Genomic DNA, 25,606 nt, shown 5'->3' with positions numbered 1-25,606 from the left:
ATCACACAACAAAGTCCAACCCTTGTCCTCTTTATCACCACCCACTACCAGCTTGCATATGCCAACCCCATTTGACTGCCAGCCATTAGATAAAGAGGACATGGGTCGTTGGACTTACCTGGGCTCTTGTTGTGGTGGGTAACACCATGTGGGCTTTTGAGCTTCATTTGCATAACAGCGAAAAGGTTTCTATATCAGCACTGACTAGCCTGATCTTACTATGTACTTATTTACACCCTTATTTAGCAGCAGACAGGTCCGCTTTACCTCCTTGGCGACACAAACCTCTCCATACATTTATGTTCTTGCATTGATTGCTTTGTAGATGTTGAGTGAAGACTGCTATTATCAGTTGGCACACAGTCTATGACCGATATCGGTCACGCTGATGGCGGTCATTTAACCCCTAAAGATCGATAGCAGTCGTAGCATATAACAGATTTAATGACAGTTGCCAGTTTCAGTGGCAACCAAAGTCTTTTACTAGGCCACCATGTCTACCACTCGGCAATCTGGAGTTTTCCTCAGGCAGATTCTACTAAAAGGCACCAATCTTACTCATCCATGCTATGCAATAACATAGCAATGATCATTATAACAGTATATTGATCACTTTATAGTATACATCTAATGATTGGGGACTTAAAATTGTAAAAATAAAAAAACAAACCTATTTGGTATCACTGCTTGAAGAATTGTCTATCCTATTAAAATTATAACATTCTTGATCCTGTACAGTGAATTACATAGACCCAAAAAATGCATCTATCAGAGAATAAATAATAGAAAGAGCTAAAAAAAAATCCCATCTGAACCAAAATGATACCAACAAAAAACTACAGATCATGGTGCAAAAAACAAGCTCTCAAACAGCCCTTTAGATGGACAATAAAAACAAGTTAGAATAATTTTAAGAGCTTTTAATAGAGCAATTGTAGCCCCTTTAAAGGGGTACTCTACTGGAAAACATTTTTTTTTTAAATCAACTGGTGCCGGAAAGTTAAACAGATTTGTAAATGATTTAATCCTCCCAGTACTTATCAGCTGCTGTATGATCCACAGGAATGATTAAGATTTTTTAATAGATGTAATTTACAAATCTGTTTAACTTTCTGGCACCAGTTAATAAAAAAAAAAATATATATATATATTTTCCAGTGGAATACCCCTATAAGGACCCATTTTGATCTTAAAGGGGTACTCCACCGTAAAACATTTTATCCCCTATTCAACAGGATAGGGGATATGATGTCTAATCACGGGGGTCCCACTGCTGGGAACCCCCGCGATTTCCGCTGCAGCACCCCAGTCATCCGATGCATGGAGCAAACTCTACAGCTGCCACGCCCCCTCCATTCATGTCTATGGGAGAAGGGGTGCTGGCTACATACTAGCCATCATGCCCCTTCCATAGACATGAATGGTTGGACGTGATGTCACAAACTCTAAGCTCTAAGCTTCTGTGTTCCGGACACTACGGCAGCGGCAGGACCCCCGTGATCAGACGTCTTATCCCCTTTAAGGATCAGGCCAATTTTTGTTTTTTCACCTTCATTTTTTCCTCCTTCCCTTCTAAAAATCATAATGCTTTTCTTTGCACCTACAGACCGACATAAGGGCTGTTTTTTTTTGTGTCACCAATTGTACTTTGTAATGATATCAATAATTTCATAACAAAATTTACAGCAAAACCAAAAAATATATATTTGAGGGATGAAATTGAAAAAAAACCCCGCCAATTTGGATCTTTTGGGGGCTTCCTTTTCTATGCAGTGCCGTTTTCTGTAAAAAATAAATAAATAAATAAATGACACCTTTACATTTATTCTATAGGTCCATACGGTTACAAAGATAACCAATTTATGTAGGTTTTATTTTATTTTGCTTCTAAAAAATTTAAACTACATACACCAAAATTAGTATGCTTAAAATTGTCATCTTCTGACCCCTATACATTTTACATTTTTCCAAATACAGGGCTATATGGGGGCTTTTTTTTGTGCCGTGATCTGTAGTTTTTGTCAGTACCATTTTTATTACATTACATTACATTATTTTATTCCAAAAACAGGAAAAAGGGGGGTGATTTAATGTTTTATTAGGGAAGCGGTTAATTCACTGAAAACTTTTTTTTTTTACTTTTTTGTTTTTTTAAACCCGATAGGGGGCTATAACATGCAAGCGTTTGATTGCATACACTGTTCAATGCTTTGCCATAGCATAGCATTGATCAGTGTTATCATTGCTCTGCAGCTCTAGTCTGCCATAGCTGGCCAGAGCCTCAGAGCACCGATCGGACGGTAAGCAGGTAAGGGCCCTCCTGTCATCCTCTCAGTTGATCGGGACCGACGATTTTGCAGTGGATGTCCCGATCAGCTGCCCTGAGCTAACCGACACAGTTAACCCCCCGCACTTTAGACGCTGCAGTCAACTATGTTGAGACCATAACTGTAATTGATTCTGAAGCCCCAAAATATCATCTAAAAATAGGATGTATACTGTATACTTATAGTGAAATGCAGTTTCTACCTCAAGTCGTCCACTTGCAAAGAAAATATAGGGTGAGATTTATCAAAACTTGCTGTGCTGAGGAAAAGTTGACCAGTCGCTCCTAGGTAACAAATAAAGATTGCTTCTTTTATTTTTTAGAGGCCTTTTTAAAAATGTATATGTACCTGTCATAGTGCCAAAAAAAGCTGATCTTTTACTCAGTACCTAATTCTGATTATGTACAAATATCATTTATATGTTGCTTGCTTGCTTTGTGTTCTTGCCTTGTGGAGGGGGTGTGTCCGTCTTTCTCCCTCACTGTGGATGACTCATCTGCTCTGAGTCTGGGGGCAGCCTGACAGTCTGCAAATCACTGCACAGTAGTTTTTATGCATACATTTTCTGTCTGTTCCTAGTAAAGCTGGATACTAATCAACATAGCTGTCACTATGTGTGTCATTCAGCTTTTACAGACTCCTGAATGTCTGATCAGCTTTTTGTCATTCAGGAGTCAGAGAAAGCTATGGCTGTTAAGCATGCTGGGAGTTGTAGTTTTGCAACAGCTGGAGCTGCAGTGTTTGTAAAGCACTGTGTTAAAGCTGTGTTGCCTTTAGCTCTTACAAAACTACAACTCCCAGCATGCCCACACATCCTTTATCTGTAGTTTTGCAAGAGCCGAAGGCACACAGCTGGAGAATACAGAGCTCTAAAACTGAGTTTTACAAAGATTGTACCCCCAGATGTTGCAAAACCACAACTCCCATCATAGGAGTTGTAGTTTAGGAACAGCTGCAGTGGTGCAATGGTGATCTCCTATACTGGATACCAACACACTTTACGGCCGGTATTCAGTATGCTGCAAAATACAGAGTAGTCTGTCTGCATAAAGACAGATGACACCTAGTGGCGGCTATTTTAAAATTTTATTTTTTTTTAGTAAAATTTTTATTTTTTGAAATAAATATATATTTAAAAAAGTCATCTTATCAGTAGTACTACAAAATATACACAGTTTTTCATGATGACAGTGTCTCTTTAAAAAAAAAAAAAAGTAATCTAATTGGTTGCTATGGGCAACTGGTCAACTTTTCTTCTGCACATATTTTGATAAATCCACCCCATAGAATATACATACAAGTGTCCAATATAATATGTTTCTGATGTTTACTTACTTTTAGCTATGTGCAATACTGTTTTTAAATATATTTATAACCTCTTTATGCCTTTTATAATAGTTGTTCATACCTTCTCACCTCTGATAATCCTGTTTTCTTTTTCTTCATTTAGCTGTTGCGTGAATTGAAGCATCCAAATGTGATTGCTTTACAGAAAGTATTCCTGTCTCACAGTGATAGAAAAGTGTGGCTGCTGTTTGATTATGCAGAACATGATCTGTGGGTAAGTTTGCATTTTTTCATTTCACTTTCATGGTTTTCAAAACTTAATGTATGTCCCTATGTAGCCTGCAAATCTCATCATGGTGCATCCTATAAAGACTAGTGCACTTTGGTTTATACATCCCATAGAAATAGTATTAATCAGCGGTGGACATATCACCTGTGCAGCCGGTTCAGCTGCACAGGGGCCCTGCATGTGAGGGGGCCCGCCGCCCTTTCATACTAGTGAGTGCAGAGGCTGCACTTTACTACAGTGCACAGATGGAGCCCTGAAGAGCTGCAGCAGCAGTGATGAGGAGGAACAACTGGGGCAGAAGACGTCCTCAGAGTAAGACTATGTTAGTCATTGCATACAAAGTGTAGGGGACTGCCTGCAGAGCTGTCTGTGCCCCCTCCTCCACATGACTCAGCAACAGAGGTCCTGACCTCCAGCACTGACGTCCAGGGATGGGAGAAGCCAAGTGAGGATCCTGTCTGTGTCACAGAAAGTTAGTATAGCTAGTGTATGTATATATGTGTAGAGGGGTGTGTGTTTCTTGTGTATAGGTGTGTGTGTGTCTTGTGTATAGGTGTGTGTGTATCTTGTGTTTAGGTGTGTGTGTATCTTGTGTATAGGTGTGTGTGTGTGTATCTTGTGTATAGGTGTGTGTGTGTATCTTGTGTATAGGTGTGTGTGTGTATCTTGTGTATAGGTGTGTGTGTGTATCTTGTGTATAGGTGTGTGTGTGTGTATCTTGTGTATAGGTGTGTGTGTGTGTGTGTATCTTGTGTATAGGTGTGTGTGTGTGTGTATCTTGTGTATAGGTGTGTGTGTGTGTGTATCTTGTGTATAGGTGTGTGTGTGTGTGTGTGTGTATCTTGTGTATAGGTGTGTGTGTGTGTATCTTGTGTATAGGTGTGTGTGTGTGTATCTTGTGTATAGGTGTGTGTGTGTGTATCTTGTGTATAGGTGTGTGTGTGTGTATCTTGTGTATAGGTGTGTGTGTGTGTATCTTGTGTATAGGTGTGTGTGTGTGTATCTTGTGTATAGGTGTGTGTGTGTGTGTATCTTGTGTATAGGTGTGTGTGTGTATCTTGTGTATAGGTGTGTGTGTGTATCTTGTGTATAGGTGTGTGTGTATCTTGTGTATAGGTGTGTGTGTGTGTATCTTGTGTATAGGTGTGTGTGTGTGTATCTTGTGGGTAGGTGTGTGTGTGTGTGTATCTTGTGTGTAGGTGTGTGTGTGTGTATCTTGTGTATAGGTGTGTGTGTGTGTGTGTATCTTGTGTATAGGTGTGTGTGTGTGTGTGTATCTTGTGTATAGGTGTGTGTGTGTGTGTGTGTGTATCTTGTGTATAGGTGTGTGTGTGTGTATCTTGTGTATAGGTGTGTGTGTGTGTATCTTGTGTATAGGTGTGTGTGTGTATCTTGTGTATAGGTGTGTGTGTGTGTGTATCTTGTGTATAGGTGTGTGTGTGTGTGTGTATCTTGTGTATAGGTGTGTGTGTGTGTGTATCTTGTGTATAGGTGTGTGTGTGTGTGTATCTTGTGTATAGGTGTGTGTGTGTGTATCTTGTGTATAGGTGTGTGTGTGTGTATCTTGTGTATAGGTGTGTGTGTGTGTATCTTGTGTATAGGTGTGTGTGTGTGTATCTTGTGTATAGGTGTGTGTGTGTGTATCTTGTGTATAGGTGTGTGTGTGTGTGTATCTTGTGTATAGGTGTGTGTGTGTGTGTGTATCTTGTGTATAGGTGTGTGTGTGTGTGTATCTTGTGTATAGGTGTGTGTGTGTGTGTATCTTGTGTATAGGTGTGTGTGTGTGTGTATCTTGTGTATAGGTGTGTGTGTGTGTATCTTGTGTATAGGTGTGTGTGTGTGTATCTTGTGTATAGGTGTGTGTGTGTGTATCTTGTGTATAGGTGTGTGTGTGTGTATCTTGTGTATAGGTGTGTGTGTGTGTATCTTGTGTATAGGTGTGTGTGTGTGTGTATCTTGTGTATATATACATACATACACATGGATGTGTGTGTCTTTGAGAAAGCATGTAATTGTTTTTTTGAACATCCATGGTACCATAATTGCAAGGCTGTGTTCACACTTGCATCAAATGCCTCCATCACTGGTTCCGTCAAAGATACAAGATAAAATGTGCTATTTTATCACCCTGGTTGGTAAACAGTGTCTGCCAACCAGGGTGCCTCAAGCTGTTGCAAAACTACAATTCTCTGTTCGGGCATGCTGGGACTTGTAGTTTTGCAACAGCTGGAGGCACCCTGCTTGAGAAACACTAATGAGATCTGCATGTGGGATATTTGTCTGTGTACAGCAACTTTATTCAGTATCCGTATATGAGTATTATCCTATCACTATATGGGGGTGATTTTAGTGGTCACAGTTTGGTGCAACGATTTGTTCTTTGGATAGTGGTGAAATTGGGATCTAGGTCTGTGTAAAGTGGTTGTTAATATTTATTCACTGTTATGGAGGCATTCATTTATGCTAATAAACCCCAATCCCTGAGAAAATTCCCTCGCCTCATACCTGGTGAGTGGCGATGCATACACTGAACGCATCACCGTTATCTTACATTCACCACCTCTGATTTGGATTTTAAAAAATATGAGCTGAAAACTTATTTTGTGCTCCAATGGTACTCACTTGGTGCTTAGGTGTGGCGTACTAAAATTATGCCAACTGCTGTGTAAACAAAAATCTGGCCCTGCATCTGCCTCTCTGGTGGTAATGATAGTAGTCATGGTGTGGTGATTATTTGTCCTTTGTATTAGTGGTGATAATGTCTCTGTATAGTAATTTTATTGAGTATCAGTATGGTAATATTATCCCATCATTATATGGTGGTAATGGTAGTGGTCATAGTGTTGCGGTATTATCTGTCCCTTATATAGTGCTGTAACTGTCTGTCCCTTATATAGTGCTGTGGCTGCTGAATGTCGCATGAGGCGCTAGGCCTCTTGTTTTTGCTACCACCTGCCAGTGACACCATATAGGTATTTAAACAGCAAAAAGTGGAAAACTTAGGATCTCCACAGAACAGCTACCTAACTAGCTTCCCCCACTTTTCCCCGCAATTTTCTGGGTGCAAAAGGAACTAACTACAGCTCTGAGAAGCGCTACTTACCCCTCCGGCCTCCCCCTCCTCACTGGTCTCCTCCAGACTGACTGCGTACAGAGCACACTATGACCTGACGCTGTACGCAGTCAGATCACGTGACCATCAGGGAAGGCGCTCACTTCAGGACACTCCGGCGGACATGGAGAGCAGCAGAGCAGGAGAGGTAAGTTTTATTTAGTTATTTTTAGTCTGATCTGAGGTCTGATGGGACTGTCTGTCACTGTTTAAGAGCATCGATATGGGGGGCCTGAATGAGCATATGGGGGCCTGAATGAGCTGCAGCATATGGGGGGCCTTAATAAATAATTAACAACTGATATTAGGGGGGTCCTCCTGAGCAACTGATATGGGTGGGGGCCCTCCTGAGCAACTGATATGGGTGGGGGCCCTCCTGAGCAACTGATATGGGTGGGGGCCCTCCTGAGCAAATAACATATGGTGGTCCACCTGAGTATGCGATATATGAAGGGGGGGGGGTTCTTAACAATTGACATATGAAGGGGGCTGGGGGGGGGCAGGCTCTTTCTTTGCACAGGGGCCCTCTGCTGTCTGTGTCCACGCCTGGTTATGTTATGTAGTCACAGGTTACACAGCAATTTTGAAATAAAATTATAAATACAGCTGATCTTGGGGTTGGGGTCCGACTGCTTGAACCCTGTGATCTTGAGAACGACTTTATGGCTGTTGTTAGTACTAGAGATTTATTAATCTAACCTAAATTCCTTCTGCGCCTGTAATATATGCCTGAGAAATTAAAGAGAATTGGGGATTTGGCCTGCCTTAGACGCTCGTTTGAGGCAGTTGTATTTCTGCACACTGTATAGGGAAAGTGTGGGAAAGTTTCTCGGTTTTGGAGGGCGATCATGCTGTTTTTGCATGGCCACCTGAAGTTTCCGTTCATGCTTACTCCTCAGGTTTGGCTACTGGGACTAATTGGCGGGGTGGTTACAAGTCCTTACTGGTGCCTTACTGGTCAGAGCCATGTCCTGGAGGACACTGTCACCCCCCCCCCCCCCCCGCATATCTAGATGGCTTTAATTGGTCAGTAGGTATGTCCCCTCATTATTTTCCTCAGAAATTATATAAAATTTGCTAAGATTTGATTTGATGTGGATGCTGTGGCTCTCTTTGGATGTCTCTGTAAGCGACACATGTTGGGTTAATCTGAGTCATTAAACTATACCTTCTCTCGCCTTTGCCTTGGGGAGGTGAAGGAGGGCTGGAAGTGTGTGTGTCTTCTTTTCTGTTGTGGACACTGTTATTGGATGTACAGTCTATGTGTTGATTACTCTGAGTCTGCTGGTGGTTTATCTGCCTAAGGTGCTCCCTGGTTACCCTGTGCCAATTACCAGTGCATTTCCTTCCAGCACCAAAAAGACAGCTGTTGATCAAAAATGCATTTTGCATGCCCTCTCAAGAACAGTCAGACTCTGGTTTTTAATTTCTAAAAAAAAAAAAACTTCTGTTTTGTTTTCTATTGTACTTGTATATTAAAAATTGCAAAAATAAAATCTTTTAGAAATAAAAAGACAAAGAATGGAGTGACTTAGGTGACTCAAGTCCCCTTGAGATTATGGGGGTCCTAGTGGTTAGATCTCCATGGATCTGACACTTGGCCCCTATCTACAAGATATTGAATTGGTGTTTTAAGTTGGAATGGCTCTTTTATTCCTGGATTTAAATATAACAAGATAAATTCCTCTATCAATTACCCAGGTCAAGCAGTCTAATATGTATAATTTTTGTATAGAGCCGAGGAACGTGCTCTCGAATCACCCAAAGTGCAAGAAAAAGTGCAAATGTCTTACACAAAAAAAAAAAACATGCACAAAGGATGCGGTCTATCACAAGCCCTTCTCCGACAGGAGAGAGGCCCCCCAACAAACCCTACCCTTCGCCTCTGGACCAAAAGGCACCTTCAAGGTTCGATGTCCCTTTTCGCCGAAGCTACTAAGGGACCACAAATGCTCCCGGCATTCCCCTTGGCGTTAGCCAAGGTATCTGCCTGCAGGGGCATAAACGGTCGGTACCCTGCCCATGCAGGAGTACTCGGGGTTTTTGCAGAGAGGTGAGGAACCTGATGGCTACACACACCTCTCCTAGACCGCTAGGAGGGACACCCAGAAGGGCTACTGCATCCTCACAATCCTGTGAACACGCAAAAAGTGACACAGTGATTAAAAGAAATAAATAAGGGAATGTGTGCAGATATACTGCCCAGACATCCGATCGGTTTTATAAAAAATTTCTCTGATCCTCGCCAGAAGTCCAGGAATCAAGAGGTGAGTGCCACAATGTGAAGAGATTATGGTGCCAGTGCTTCCACTCAGTGAGCCAATACTCCCAGCGAGTTTTGGCACCTCGGGATCACCACTACCACCACTCCAGCTCTAGACCCTCTCAGCCTCATGGCGAGACCAGGAAGGAACAGGTCAAATCGGAGCAGCCGTTGAGCTGATTCCTCAGAACCAGCCCCGAAATGCCCTGGTACACCTGCCCCTTCCATGCAGCACCCATCCCCACCAGCCCAATATCGGCGCTTCGGGTCACCATCTGGAACTGATAAGAACAGTTACTACACTTGATCTTAGCCAAAAGGCCTTCTCTGCTTCCACTCAGTGAGGAACATGCTCTTGAATCACCCAAAGTGCAAGAAAAAGTGCAAACGTGTAACACTAAAAAAACATGCACAGAGGATGCGGTCTATTGCAAGCCCTTCTCCGATAGGAGAGAGGCCCTCCAACAAACCTTACCCTTCGCCTCCGGACCAAAAGGTACCTGCGAGGTTCCAGGTTTGATGTCCCTTTTCGCCAAAGCTACTAAGGGACCACAAATACTCCCGGCATCCCCCTTGGCGTTAGCCAAGGTATCCGCCTGCAGAGCCGATATCGGTAGGTACCCTGCCAAAGCAGGAGTACTCGGGTTGTTTGCAGGGAGGTGCGGAACCTAATGGCCACACACACCTCCCCTAGACCGCCAGGAGGGACACCCAGAAGGGCTGACAAATCCTGTGGAGACACAACGCAAAAAGTGACACAGTGAGACAAATATAAATAAATAAATAAGTGAATGTGTGCAGATATACTGCCCGGACATTCGGCCGGATCTATAAAAATTTCTCTGATCCTAGACAGAAGGCCGGGAATCAAGAGGTGAGTGCCACAAGGTGAAGAGATTATGGTGCCCGTGCTTCCACTCAGTGAGCTAATTCTCCCAGTGAGTTTCGGCACCTCGGGGTCACCACTCCCCGAGGCACAAAAGTACCTCGGCTCTAGACTCGGAGGAAACAGGTCACATCGGGGTAGCCGTCGAGCTGATTCTTCAGAACCAGCCCCGGATAGCCTTGGTACACCTGCCCCCTCCATGCAGCACCCATCCCCACCAGCCCCACACCAGCGTGTATCGCCACTGGCATGAAACTGATAAGAACAGATACTACACTTGATCTTAGCCAAAAAAATAAATTATCTAAGAGCCGAGGAACGTGCTCTCAAATCACCCAAAGTGCAAGAAAAAGTGCAAACGTGTTACACTAAAAAAAAACGTGCACAGAGGATGCGGTCTATCGCAAGCCCTTCTCCAATAGGAGAGAGGCCCCCCAACAAACCTTACCCTTCGCCTCCGGACCAAAAGGTACCTGCGAGGTTCCAGGTTCTATGTCCCTTTTTGCCGAATCTACTAAGGGACCACAAATGCTTAGCCAAAAGGCCAAGAATTATTGAAAGAGCTTTATTGTCCGTTCAGTCATTACAAGTCATACAATAAATTACAATCACACAAAGCATGACAGTACAATACACAGCAAAGGTTCCCTAAACTATACATCGCACATCTGGTTCCTGGCAAGCCACACTGCGTCCTTAAAACAGTTCATAAGGCGCCAGGCCTCCTGGATGGCCTCCACGTCGTGGGTCCCAGGGAACAGACCGTAAAGCACCGAATGGTACGATAGGCAGCTCCTGGGTACAGAGTCTCTGAGTTCATGTTCCAGGGCGTCCAACAGACCCTGTGCAAAGGGGCACTGCCAAAACACGTGAAAAGATGTTTCCTCCACGTAGGGGCAAAGGGGCAGTACCGGGTTGTGCACATGCGGGCATGCATGAACAACCTGAGAGAGAGTCCTCCCTTGACGGCCATCCACGACAAGTCCTTGTGTCCATTGGTAAGCCGCTTTGAGGCCACATTAGTCCAAACTGTCTCTGCAGTGGCTGCGGGGAGTCCCGGAACCAGCTCGGTCAAGTCCTCAGCTCGGATGAGCTTGTAGTTTGTCTTCGGCTTCCATAGGTCGGGTTTCAGTCCTTCCAGCTGGTGCTCCCTCACAAACCGGACAACATCCCCATAGAACCAGGGAGCATTCCAGCTCTAAGGGATGGAGCTGTCCCACTTGTCCCAGCCCAGCTGTCTCCAAAGGGGCATGAGAAACAAGCGAGACATGGACCTGCCCGCTGAGCCAGTCTTTTCGACAAGAGTCCGCTGCACGCTGACACATGCAAAGGAGGCCCTCAGCAGAGTGGGGATGTCGGGTATGCCCTTCCCACCCTTGCGGGGCTCCTTGTACATCACAGTCCTCTTGACTCTGTCCATTTTGCCCCATATGAAGCAAAACACTGTCCGGGTGATGGCCTTGCAAACGGTGGTATGGGGAGGCCAGGCCTGTGCGGTATACTGGAGCACAGGCAAAACTTCACTCCGCAGGATAAGTGCCTTGCCATCAATCGAGAGCTTTCTGGAGCTCCACAGTCCGATCTTAGAGTTCATCTTTCCTAGTCGGTCTTGCCAAGACTTAAGGGCCGCCCCTTCCTTCCCGAACCAGACTCCAAGAATTTGAATGAAGTCCGGTTTAACAGTAAAGGGGAAGGGAGCAGAAGAAGCCAGGTGCCATTCCCCGAAGAGCATGGCCTCCGACTTCCCGCAGTTGACTTTTACCCCCGAAGCTCTGCCGAAGTCCTCGCAGGTCTGGACGAGTGCAGTCACTGAACGCTGGTCAGCGCAGAAGACGGTCACGTCGTCCATGTAGAGCGAGCACTTGACCTCGTAGTGATCTGGTCCTGGTGCGGTGATCCCTCTGATCTCTCCATTCTGCCGGATAGTCTCAGCGAAGAGCTCTATAACACAAACAAAAAGAAGAGGTGAAAGAGGGCAGCCTTGTCTAACCCCTGAAAGGATGGGAAAGGGGTTAGTCTTCCAGCCATTCACCAACACCGTGCTGTAAATATCAAAATACATGACGTTAACAAAAGAGCAAAACATCTTCCCCAGACCTAGCCTGCGCAAAGCCCTGCCCATGAATGCGTTGGAGACACGGCCGAACGCCTTCTCCTGATCTAAGCTGACCAGGGCGGCGCGGCCACCACGGTCCTGGATGTAATGGACCGTGTCTCTCACAAGGGCAAGGCTGTCAGCAATCCTGCGACCAGGAATGCCACAGGTCTGGTCCGGATGGACGATCTGCCCGATGACAGATTTCAGCCTGTTGGCCAGCACCTTGACGAGGATCTTGTAGTCCACGTTCAGGAGAGAGATGCGACGCCAGTTTTTCAGGTCACATCTCTCCCCCTTCCGCTTATGCAAGATTGTGATCATCCCTTCCCTCAACGACGGAGGCATTCTGCCCCCCACCACCATCTCCTCGTACACCTCCAACAGGTCCGGGCAGATCAGGTCACCCAGCGCTACATAGAGCTCGGCTGGGAGACCGTCACCGCCCGGGGTCCTGCCGGGCTTAAAGGATTTAGCGGCAGAGAGCAGCTCCCCCACCGTCAAGGGATCGTCCATAGCCGCCGCACCTGCGGGATCAACCACGTTAGTGACACCTGACAGGAACCTCTCGGCGGCTTCGGGGTCGGATGACTTGGGGGCGTAGAGGTTGCTGTAGAAGTCGGAGACGACCCCCACCACCTCCTCCTTGCCCCTCCTCATGTGTCCGGTCTCATCTCGTAGCTCAGTCAGGGGCGTGTGGCCAGCATGGAGCTTCCTGAAAAAGAAAGAGTTACACTTCTCACCCTTCTCCAGGTTCTCCACCTTGGAACAAAAGACGATTTGCTTGGATTCCTCCTCAAAGTGCCTTTTCAAGCTCTTTTTTTTGTCTCCTCCAGCTCCTCCCTGACATCCCAGCCACACTGGAGCAGGTCCTGCAGGGACTGCAGCTCGCGCTGCAGTTTCCCGAAGTCCCACTTCTTCGCACACGCCTGTTGTCTTCCTTTTGCCTGAAAGAAACAACGGAACTCGACTTTAACATATTCCCACCAATCGCTGATGCAGTTAAACAGACATATGTCATTACGCCATACAAGGTACGCATCCCTAAGTTCCTCCATGACCTCCCTCTGCGCCAACAGGGCACAATTCAACTTCCAGGAGCCTGGGCCAGGTGGGAATCCATGGCCCAGAGTCCCCCGAAATCGAATGGCCCTGTGGTCAGAGAAGAAGCAGGGGACCATAGAGTACGACACCTTTCTGACTGCTCTCGAAGTGAAGATGAAGTCTATCCGAGAATGGAGCGAGCCATCGGGGCGGCTCCACGTATAGTTTACGGAGCCGTTCCCGATGGACCCAACAACGTCCTGCAAGGATGCCTCTGTCACCATCTCAATCAGCAGCTTAGACGTCACGTCCAGGTTGGCGGATGTGCCAGAACTGCGCCCGTCCACCTCAATGGGGCAGTTGAAGTCACCACCCAACACTACTGCCCTAGTGGTGGCGAGCTCAGCCCGCAGGGCCTGGAGAACCTCCAGTCGGACATCCCTCTCAGGGGAGACATACACGTTGATGAGCAGCACGGGCTCACCCGCCCAGGAACCGTCTGCGACGAGAAGTCTGCCACAGACGAGCTCCTGGACGGAATCAAGTGCAAAGTTACCTCCCCCGATCAGGATGGCCACCCCCGCAGACCTACTGTCACCCCCACCAGACCAGTAGGAAGGGCCGTGAGGCCACCGCCTGGCCAGATGGTTGTAAGACCTAGAAGCAGACAAAGCGCATTCCTGCAGCATGTAAACATCACACCTCTGAGAATCTAAGAACGTAAGGACAGTCTGAAATGTAAACCTAGCTCTAATACTCCTCACATTAATGCAGAAGATGTTGAGATCAGCCATGGGAATAAAAAGAGAGGTTAGTTCAGATACTAGTTACCACTCTGGTCGGGCGGGTCCTCTTCTCTGGCGCCTGTCAGCTCCTGTGGCTTCTCATAGCGCCCTTCCACGAACTCGTCGTTGGCCGGAGTGTCTAGGATTTTCTTGACTTCTGGGTCCTGCAGCAGCTCCTCCATAGACTGAGCTTGGACTTGCTCCGCTTGGACCTGCTCTACTTGAGCCTGCTCCATCTCCTCCTCTCCATCTGAAGCTTGAAGGCTCTCGCAGACCTGCTCCATCTCCTCCTCTTCATCTGAAGCTTGAGGGGTCTCGCAGGTCTCGATAATCTTTCTCTTGTGGGACTCATCTGATGCATTGTCCCTTCCTTTCCTCTTCCTCTGTATGGTACCTGGGGGAGGAAGCACAGGAAAATCCTCCAAAGAGCGGGCACCAGCAGCTGGAGGGGGGTTAGGTGCTGCTGGGCCAGGAGAGAAAGGAGGCTGGGTGGGGCGGGGGGCAGGAGAGAGTGAACGGGCAGGGGAGGACGGGGCAGGGGTGGGCCGGGGTGGGGTACGGGTGGCAGGGGTGGGACGGGATGGGGCGGGAGGGGCAGGGGATGGGGCGGGAGGTACAGGGGATTGGGCGGGAGGAGCAGGGGAAAGGGCGGCAGGGGCGTGGCTTTCGCCTTCTTACCCTCTTTGGTCGGCTTGGCCATCCGTGCTGCTGGCTCCGGAGCTGGGGCTGGCTTCGGTGCTCTCGCTGCCACAGATGCCCATGTTCTCTACCTCGGGGGGCAGTCCTTGTAGCTGTGGGCTGCCAATCCGCAGAGGTTGTAGGTCTTGCTCTTGGGGCAGTCCTTGGTCATGTGACCTGTCACACGGCAAAACCTGCAGGCATCCTCCTTACAGTCCTTGCCCTCGTGGCCCATCTTGCCACATCTCCTGCAGGTCTGCGGCATGTCCGGGTTGAAGATAAGTCCTGTGGAGTTGCCCAAGGAGAATGTCGGTGGCAGGTGCTGTAGTCCATCTGGAGAAGCAAGGTTTCTGTTCAGTCTGATGACCACAGACCACTTGCAGGTCCAGTATCCTAGGGAGTTCAGGATGCGGGTGGGCTCCCTCACCACGGTGCAGAAGCGCTTCAGGAAGGTTGAGATGTCCGTGCCTGGGGTGTGTGGGTTCCGCATTGAGACCGTCACCCGCCTCTTCTCTCTTTGAATAGGGCAGTTGCCCACAAAGCGAGAGAAAGGGGATTCAGGACTCGCCGCTTTCACAGCCTCCCAGTATCTTCTACAGGTCCCAATGGTGGCAAAGGTGATGTAGAAGATTCCAGACATGAACATTGCTATTCCCAGGGTATCAGCCGTGGAGAAGCCTTGATCCGCCAGCATCTTCTTGCAGAACACGTAGTGGGACATGTCCGGCACCCTTCCGTCCACAGGCTTGAGCTTCAAGGCAACAGTCTGCCTCATCCAGGGTTCCAGGGTTGGAGCTTCAAGGTTGGGGATTCTGCCGCCCTTCTGCCTTGCTGTGGTGGAGGTTGAAGCTTTCTGTGGTTGTGGCTGGACCTCCAGGCCTTGCCCTGCAGCCTCCTGGGTGGACTTGCTGGTTGAGGCCATGGCTTCTTCCAGCAGGCTCTTTTCCGCTTCCTTGCTTGTGGAGAGGCTTCGCAAAGTCTTCTTTCCCGGGTGGGAGGAGCTATGCAGATCCGGTCCCGGTGGGAGGAGCTATGCAAATCCTTCTCCAGAGGCAGCGAGTTTCTTCAAAAAGATTCTGCGCCGCCTTTGTCGATGTTCCATAATTCACCGCCGATTTCCTTCTTCCAGGTTCTTCGTCGGCTTCTTCCGGAGCTGCAGTCTTCAAGATCTTCTCCTTCTCCAGATGTTCCGAGGCAGGCAGGAGACGATCTTCAAGTGGTATGCTCTTGAGAATTGCGGTTCTAATAAGAACGAAAAGTACTGCAATCGTACTACGCAAAATCTCTACCACAATTCTGGGCAAATCACGCCTTGGTAGACCCTCATGGGCTATGATACTGCCACTGCGCAAATCACGCCTCGGTAGACCCTCATGGGCTATGATACAGCCACTGCGCAAAGGCCAAGAAGCCCATACGCTCGGTGAGTTTCGGCACCTCAGGGTCACCACTCCCCGAGGCACAAAAGTACCTCGGATCTAGACCCTCTCAGCCTCATGGCGAGACCCGAAGGAAGCAGGTCACATCTATATTCTTGTAATATTGCATATTTTCAGAAATACATATTAAGTAATGTAACTTGCTAAAATACCATGGGACCAATGGGGTAATGTTTCTTCTTGAGAATGTCATAAAGCCATTCATGCTTCCTGGGAATTCTGGGAAGAAGGAAATGCAAAGTATCTCTTTGATGCCACATTTCAGAGAGAGCTTCCATTTAAGTAAGTGTCCTCCTTTAAAAAATCTTAGAGCATGACTGAGGATTCAATAAACCAAGTCAGAAACTCCCCAGAGGGGGAAGTTACCCATCTATAGATAGCTATTTCAGGCTTGTAGCCCCTTGTCAGTAACAACTGTGTAATATTTAGCTTGGTTCACTGACATTCCCTCACAGTCATCCTGCAGAGGGTCTGTTCAGTGTATGCTAACTACTTGTAACACAAAGTTGACCCAAGGCATACTTATATGTCCTGTCTGCCTGGTCCTAATTGCAAAAGGGCTTACATGTATGCCCTGGAGTGTTAAATGTCTATTAAGGTAGCGCAGGAGCTGTCTGCAGCCGTTGAAGGCTGTCAGCAACCATGAAGTCCCAGTCAGTAGTAGACATCGACAATCACACTGTTAACCCTTTAGGTACCTTGATGAATGCTTCTTCCTCAGACCCCCTTTCCAACGCTCCTCTGCCCCCCTACCAGAGCCCTAAGTCCTCTCCATGCTCATCTGCTGCCCTCCCCAGACACCCAAGTCCTCTCCACGCTCATCTGCCCTCCTCCTCAGATCCCTAAGTCCTCTCCACGCTCCTCTGCTGCCATCTTTAGACACCTAAGTCCTCTCCAGGCTTCTTTATCCCCTTTCCCAGACCCCTTAGTACTGCTCCAGAAGGCTGTCAGAACATGATAGGAGTTGTAGTTGTGTAATAGCTGGTGAGCAACAGATTGGAGAACACCCATCTAAGCCAATATTTTCCTACTCATCAGTAGTTTATTTCATGTATGTATGAAAGATGTGTGTATGATAGGTGTGTATGTGTAAGATAGGTGTGTGTATGTACGATAGATGTGTAATCTATCATATTGTACACATATCATATTTACGTATATCCGTCATACACATATCTACCATACATATATCATACATACACACATCTATCATATATACACATATCATACATACATGCTTATATATATATACTTGTCCTCAGTCTCCATACCCGAATGCTGACCTGTCAGCAGACCTGCTATGCAGCACATAGTGTAGTGGTAGGGGGGCCCTACGGCCCGGTCGCAATTGCGACCATTGTGAGCTCTATGGCTACGCCACTATCCACCACCACTTTTTGACTTTTATGTATAAGGGCTTGCTTTGTTGGTATTAGTTATTTGTTTATCTTACTTTCATCCTCAACTTTTCCAATTATTGTGGCTTCAGAACCAATTACTAGTTTTCAATAGAGTTATCATCCCAAGATGTGATGGTTTCATCTTGGAGTGGTCATCCTGGAACCAATCAATATTGTAACTTAAGGGAGCACTGAATTTATGCTTATGACTTTGGTTACTCTGATGTTGCACTTTATGCAACAATTAATCTCATATCACTTATTTATTTGCACTGAACATTTTGCGATATACCTTGTCTGGATATACAAACTAGGGCCTAATTCTAGGGCACAGTACACACTTACATTGTGACACATGTTACCTATAATGTGTTTTAAATTAGGGTGTTTGGAGCGCTTTTGTCATTTGTTATTTGGAATTTATGTGAAATAAAATTCTGATATCTTGGATTATTTATGTGTATGCTTTAATTTTAGTTACTTTGGTGTATAAATAACAAATATATATTTGAAATCCGAGTCATATAATCTATGCAGCCATAACAGCCATTTGTGGCTGTAAGACATAGTGACACGTTCCCTTTAACCTCTTAAGGACTCAGCGTTTTTCCGTTTTTGCATTTTCATTTTTTCCTCATCACCTTCTAAAAATCATATTGCTTTCAATTTTGCACATAAAATTCCATATGATGGCTTATTTTTTGCGCCACCAATTCTGCTTTGCAGTGACATTAGTCATTTTACCCCAAAATCCATGGCGAAACTAAAAAAAAATTAATTGTGCAACAAAATTTAAGAAAAAATGTCATTTGTAACTTTTGGGGGCTACCATTTTTTTTTGGTAAAAATAGCACCTTATCTTTATTCTGTAAGTCCATACGGTTAAAATGATACCCTACTTATATGGTTGGATATTGTCGTACTTCGGAAAAAATAATAACTACATGCAGGAAAATTTCTATGTTAAAAATTCAAATTTTTTGACCCCTATAATTTTTTTATTTTTCAGTGTACGGGCCGGTATGAGTACTCCTTTTTTGCACCGTGATCTGAAGTTTTTATCGGTACCATTTTTGTATTGATCGGACTTTTTGATTGCTTTTTATTAATTTTTTCATTATATAAAAAGTGACCAAAAATACGCTATTTTGGACTTTGGAATTTTTTTGCGCGTGTGCCATTGACCGTGCGATTTAATTAACAATATATTTTTATAGTTTTGACATTTCCGTAGGTGGCGATAGAACATATGTTTATTTTTATTTACACAGTTTTTTTTTTTTATGGGAAAAGGGGGGTGATTCAAACTTTTATTAGGGAAGGGGTTAAATAACCTTTGTTAACTTTTTTTTTCAACTTTTTTTTGCAGTGCTATAGCTCCCATAGGGACCTATAGCACTGCACACACTGATCTCTAGCTTTGCATGGATCAGCGAGATAGGGGCTTGATTGCTCAAGCCTGTAGCTCAGGCTTAGAGAAATCAATCCCCGATCGGACGCCGCGGAGACAGGTAAGGAGACCTCCACTCTGCGATTTTATCGCGATGTCCCGCTGGGAAGCGTTTACTTTCACTTTCAGACGCGGCGGTCAAGGACCCAGGGCATAAACTTACGCCCTGAGTCCCGCTCCTGCGATATAACGCTGACGGTGACCCCGCATCATATCGCGGCGGGCCCGGCGTCCTAGTGAAGCCCGGACCCGCCTCTAATAGCACGCGGCACTGATCGCGGTGCCGCGCACTATTAACCCTTTAGCCGCGCGCTCAGAGCTGAGCCGTGCAGCTAAAAAGGAAAGTAAAAGTGCCGGGCTAGCTCAGGGAGCTGTTCGGGATCGCCACGGTATAATCGCGGCATCCCGAACAGCTGTAGCACAGGATGTAGGTCTCTTACCTTCCTTCCTGCAGTCCGATGGCCGAATTAATGCTTCAAGCCTGAGATCCAGGCTTGAGCAATCAATCGCCGAAAACACTGATTGATCCATTCCTATGGAGATGGATCAATCAGTGTAAAAGATCAGTAAATGTAATGTTATAGCCCCTTATGGGAGCTATAATATTGCATAAGAAAAGTGTAAAAAAAATCATTAACCCTTTCAATTATCCCTTTCCCTAATAAAAGTTTGAATCACCCGGCATTTCCAAGAATTAAAAAAAAAACTGTGTAAATAAAAATAAACATATGTGGTATTGCCGCCTGCGGAAATGTCCGAATTATAAAAAATACCGCTTTTTAAACCGCACGTTCAATGGCGTACGCGCTAAAAAATTCCAAGGTCCAAAATAACGTATTTTTGATCACTTTTTATACCACAAAAAAGTGAATAAAAAGTGATCAAAAAGTCTGATCAGAGCAAAAATTGTACCGCTAAAAACTTCAGATCACGCACAGAAAATGAGCCCTCATAGCGCCCTGAACACAGAAAAATTAAAAAGTTATAGGGCTCAGAAAATGACAATTTTAAACGTATACATTTTCCTGCATGTATTCATGATTTTTTTCTGAAGTAATACAAAATCAAACATATACAAGTAGGATATCATTTTAACCGTATGGACCTACAGAATAAAGATAAGGTGTCATTTTTTCCGAAAAATGTACTGCGTAAAAACGGAAGCCCCCAAAACTTATAAAATAGTGTTTTTTCATCAATTTTTTCGCACATTGATTTTTTTTCCCGTTTCACCGTAGATTTTTGGGTAAAACTACTAATGTCATTACAAAGTAGAATTAGTGACTCAAAAAATAAGCCATCATATAGAATTTTAGGTGAAAATTTTAAAGAGTTATGATTTTTTTAAAGTTAAGGAGGAAAATTTGAAAATGAAAAAACGGAAAAAGCCCGGTCCTTAACCCCTTAAGGACCAAGGACGTACCGGTATGTCCTTGGTCCTGCTCTCCTGATATATACACAGTAACCCCGCATCATATCACGGCGGGCCCGGCGTCATAGTGAAGCCGGGACCCGCCTCTAATAGCGCGCAGCGCTGATCGTGGCGCCGCACGCTATTAACCCTTTAGCCGCGCGCTCAGAGCTGAGCCGCGCGGCTAAAAGCGAAAGTTGCCGGCTAGCTCAGTGGGCTGTTCGGGATAGCGGCGAAATCGCGGCATCCCGAACAGCTTACAGGACAGCGGGAGGGCCCCTACCTGCCTCCTCGCTGTCCGATCGCCGAATGACTGCTCAGTGCCTGAGATCCAGGCATGAGCAGTCATGCGGCAGAATCGTCAATCACTGGTTTCCTATGAGAAACCAGTGATCAATGATGAAGATCAGTGTGTGCAGTGTTATAGGTCCCTATGGGACCTATAACACTGCAAAAAAGAAAGTGGAAAAAAAAGTGAATAAAGATCATTTAACTCCTCCCCTATTAAAAGTTTGAATCACCCCCCTTTTCCAATAAAAAAAAAAAACACAGTGTAAATAAAAATAAACATATATGGTATCACCACGTGCGGAAATGTCCGAATTATAAAAAGATATCATTAATTAAACCGCTCGGTCAATGGCGTGCGCGTAAAAAAATTCCAAATTCCAAAATAGTTCATTTTTGGTCACTTTTTATATCAGGAAAAAATGAATAAAAAGGGATCAATAATTCCTATCAATGCAAAAATGGTACCCTTAAAAACTTCAGATCACGGTGCAAAAAATGAGCCCTCATACCACCCCATACACGGAAAAATAAAAAAGTTATAGGGGTCAGAAGATGACAATTTTAAACGTATTAATTTTCCTGCATGTAGTTATGATTTTTTCCAGAAGTCCGACAAAATCAAACCTTTATAAGTAGGGTATCATTTTAATCGTATGGACCTACAGAATAAAGATAAGGTATCATTTTACCGAAAAATGTACTACGTAGAAACGGAAGCCCCCAAAAGTTAAAAAACTGTTTGTTTTTTTTCAATTTTGTCGCACAATGATTTTTTTTTCCGTTTCACCGTAGATTTTTGGGCAAAATGACTGACGTCATTACAAAGTAGAATTGGTGGCGCAAAAAAATAAGCCATCATATGGATTTTTAGGTGCAAAATTGAAAGCGTTATGATTTTTTAAAGGCAAGGAGCAAAAAACGAAAATGCAAAAACGGAAAAACCCCTGGTCCTTAAGGGTTTAAAGGGTAAGAGGTTAACCTCTTAAAACTTGGAAAACTTTTTTTTTTTTAAATCAACTGGTGCCAGAAAGTTAAACAGATTTGTAAATTACTTCTAGTAAAAAATCTTAATCCTTCCAGTACTTATTAGCTGCTGAATACTACAGAGGAAATTCTTTTCTTTTTGGAACACAGAGCTCTCTGCTGAATCACGAGCACAGTGCTCTCTGCTGACATCTCTGTCCATTTTAGGAACTGTCCAGAGCAGCATATGTTTGCTATGAGGATTTTCTCCTACTCAGGACAGTTCTTAAAATGGACAGTAAAGGTCCTGTCATTTAGGGATACCCCAGAAATGTCCGGGTCCCCCCGCCAGAGCAGCCAGCGGCTCTATACATAGGGCAAAGATCAGGGGGGGCAAGCGGACGGCCCTGCCTGGTGCCATTATGGATAGTAATGGGAGAGGAAGAAGCAGTCGGGAGTTTAAGAGAAGCAGTAGGAGTGGCATAGAGACCCCGCAGGAAATTGCCAGCTTTGTTACCTTTTTCATAAAATTGTTGTTTGGCATAAAGCAATTTCATACAGAAAAAGCCAGTCAAACAACTGCCCCCTGCCTGCTTGGACACATACTAGTCCTGCTGTGTCAATGCGTCATGGACACACTTCCTTGACTGGCAGCTGTCAGCGCAGGGCTCACAGCTGGAGACCTGCACAGTGAGGCCACGCCCCCTCCCTTTGAGAGGAATTCAGACTAGTGAGCTAAATTAAAAGTGTGATAAAAAAATAAAATAAAGGTGCTAGACACATACAAATTAGATGTATATGGTCAGGTTTAGGTACTAAGTGATATATAAAAAAAAAATGTTTTGGGTGGATCTGACGGGTATGCTTTAAGGTCAAATTGGGCTTGGTCCTTAAGGGGTTAAAACATCAATTTCCAATATGCTGTTGTATTATGGCTTCTTCACTGAAGGGTTTGGATTTCCAGTGATATCAGTAAAGAGATATGGTGCTTTTTTGTAGTGAGCCGTGAACTTTCCAGTGTTATTTTGTGTTATGTCGAACATTAAGGCAATATTCTACTCTCGACATATACCGTATGTTTACAACATAAACTCTACGTATATTTTAGGCTTGACGTATTCCTCTGGCATAGCCATATGTAAAGCCATACAGTGGCATACATACAGTGGCTGGTATGTGAATGTGTACCATATTGTAAATGTTTGTTTATTTTTTTATGGTGGCCCACTGCACTTTCTTATACTGTGTTTGGTGTATTTGCTGGGAACTTTCCTGGTGCATATGCCCAATGTATTCACATACTGTGATGTGAAAATATATATTATTTTTATATTATAGCATATCATAAAGTTTCACCGTGCCTCAAAAGCAAATAAGAAGCCCATGCAGCTACCTCGATCAATGGTGAAATCTTTGCTTTACCAGATTCTGGATGGAATTCATTATCTGCATGCCAACTGGGTACTTCATCGAGACCTGGTAGGCAATTACATTGTAGATAGTATTTGTTGCATGATGGTTAGTACATGGTACTGTATGGAAATTAATAATATGATTTTAAAAATTAAGTAAATGAAAATTTTTGATACTGTAGGTGCTATGTATATATGTGTTTAATGAATGTGCAATACAAGTGTGTTTAGCTTGTAGTCAACTAAATGTAAATCTTGTTCAATTTGTTTCCTTACTAGCTATTAAGGCTATTAAATGGGTTATCCAGGAATAGAAAAACAGAGCTAATTTCTTTCAAAAACAGCTTCACGTCTGTTTCTAGGTTGTGTGTGGTATTACAACCTGGCTTCATTCACTTCAATGGAACTGAGCTGCAAAACCACACCCAACCTGGAGACAGAGGGGGAGTGTTTTTTGAAAGAAATTAGCCCTGTTTTCTTTTCCTGGATAACCACTTTAAGTAAACTGATAATCCCTGATTTTTGTAGCTCACTTACAACTTTGCTACATAGATTGGGACAAAGTAGGAAGAGTGGAATTGACAGCTGTATTGTAGTACTGGAGGTCTTAATCAGCAGGATAGCAAGACTATGCACACAGATAACACTCTGTTTTTCCTGTTACTCTCTAGGCTGTGGGTTAGACAGTTGCACTTCATCTTTTTCTAAAGACTCTATTAAATTATGTTAATTCATTGACATTTCTAAAACAATTGACCAGTGGCAATAAAAGCACACACTATACTGTAATGCTTATACAGACAACGTGTCCCTCCAATTTAGTCTCTTTCAGGAAAGTTTCTAAACCTTTCCGGATGCAGGGCATACAGGTACACCCTTGATGGCAGGGACTTAAAGGAGTTGTCTGGTGAAAAATAACTTCTCCTCTATCCAAAGTATAGGGGATAAGTTACAGATCGCGGGGGGTTCGAGCACTGGGACCCCCTGCGATCTCCTGTATGGGGTCCCGGCAGTCGGCTGGAGGGGATGGCCGACCCTGAATGTACCCCATAGAGATTAATGGAGGGGGTGTGCCGGCCGCGGCTTCCTGCGGGGGGTCAGACGCCAGCTTCCGGAAAACTGCCAAGGTCCTGTGCAGGAGACCATAGGGGGTCCCAGCGCTCGAACCCCCTCGGCTCGTATCAGGTCCTGCCGCTGCCTGTTATTAATCTTTAGACTCTGTTATCAACGCTGATCATGGCGTCTAAAGTGAAAGTAAAGCATCAAAATAAAATGATACCGATAAAAACTACAGATCATGGCGCAAAAAACAAGCTCTGTAATCGGAAAAATAAAAAATTTGCAGGGGTCGGAACAGGACAATCTTAAATATACTAATTTTGTTCAATAAAGTTTGAATTCTTATTAAAAATGTACAATAATATAAAAACTATATGAATTGTGTATCGTTTTAATTGCATTGAGCTACAGAATAAGGGGAACATAATATTTTTACCATAAAGTGCACGGAGTAAAAACAAAACCCCCCAAAAGTTGCAAAATCATGTTTTTCTTTTCACTTTTCCTCTAAAAATAATACTTTATTTGGTTGCGCCGTACATTTTATGGTAAAATGAAAGGTGTCATTACAAAGTACACTTGGTCAAGTAATAAACAAGCCCTCATATGGGTCAATGGATGTAAAAATTTAAAAAGTTATATCTCTTAGGAAATTTTCATTTTTGTGTTTTTCGCTTTTTCCTTATCACATTCTGTGTCCTCAAGGCCATGGCAGGGTTTAATTTATTTAGCAACTCAGGAGTATGATATCATCCCATAATCATTTTAAATTGAGTCTCCTTATAGACGGGACAAATGGATGCCTTAGATGCACGCTCCCCAAAGGAGAGTATTCGGATATACCGGAGCTAACCACAACTTTTCCAATTCCATCCAACGGCTATATGCATGATATGTAGGCCACTCCACGAAGTGGTGCAAGTGCGCTGTCCGGTAATATTTCACCCCCTCAGAGACGCACAGTCCATCCATAGAGTGACTAACTAGCATGAATGACATTGGAAGACGATGCTGTTTAGCATCCCATATAAAGTGGAGTATACCAGATTGGAAGGAGCGTAGGACAGACAAGGGCACCCGGACTGGTAAAGTTTCGAAATAGTAAAGTACCTTAGGGAGAATGGTCATTTTAACCGCAGCTATGCGGCCAGAGAAAGAAATGTACTGGGAACGCCACTTCTCCGTAAGGGCCGTGAGCTCATGAAAGAGGGGTTGGAAATTGGTAGAATAGAGGGAGGAATAGCGGGGAGTGAGAGATACTCCAAGGTATTTAATAGCAGAGGAAGACCACTTTTGAGTAGTTAGCACGCAGAAGGTTAGAAAGAGACAGAGGAAGGTTCTTGGGAAGAGCTTCCGTTTTAGACAGATTAACCTTATAGCCCGAGACCACTCCATAAGCATGAAGTACTGTGGTA

At 44.7% G+C, this 25,606-nt stretch overlaps 1 protein-coding gene across 7 annotated transcripts in view; it reads left to right on the top strand.

Moving 5' to 3' along the window:
• Positions 1–25,606, top strand: part of CDK19 (cyclin dependent kinase 19) — a 438,492-nt gene that overhangs the window by 138,284 nt on the left and 274,602 nt on the right. For all 7 annotated transcript variants that reach the window (XM_056566332.1, XM_056566331.1, XM_056566326.1 and 4 more), the window contains 2 exons: positions 3,778–3,888; positions 23,059–23,199. In XM_056566332.1, coding sequence (XP_056422307.1) covers positions 3,778–3,888; positions 23,059–23,199 — 252 coding nt within the window. The remainder of the gene's footprint in view (positions 1–3,777; positions 3,889–23,058; positions 23,200–25,606) is intronic.

This window comes from Hyla sarda, chromosome 3 (assembly GCF_029499605.1).
Source record: "Hyla sarda isolate aHylSar1 chromosome 3, aHylSar1.hap1, whole genome shotgun sequence".
Taxonomy (NCBI): Eukaryota; Metazoa; Chordata; class Amphibia; order Anura; family Hylidae; genus Hyla; species Hyla sarda.
This window is presented reverse-complemented; position numbering and strand designations above follow the sequence as displayed.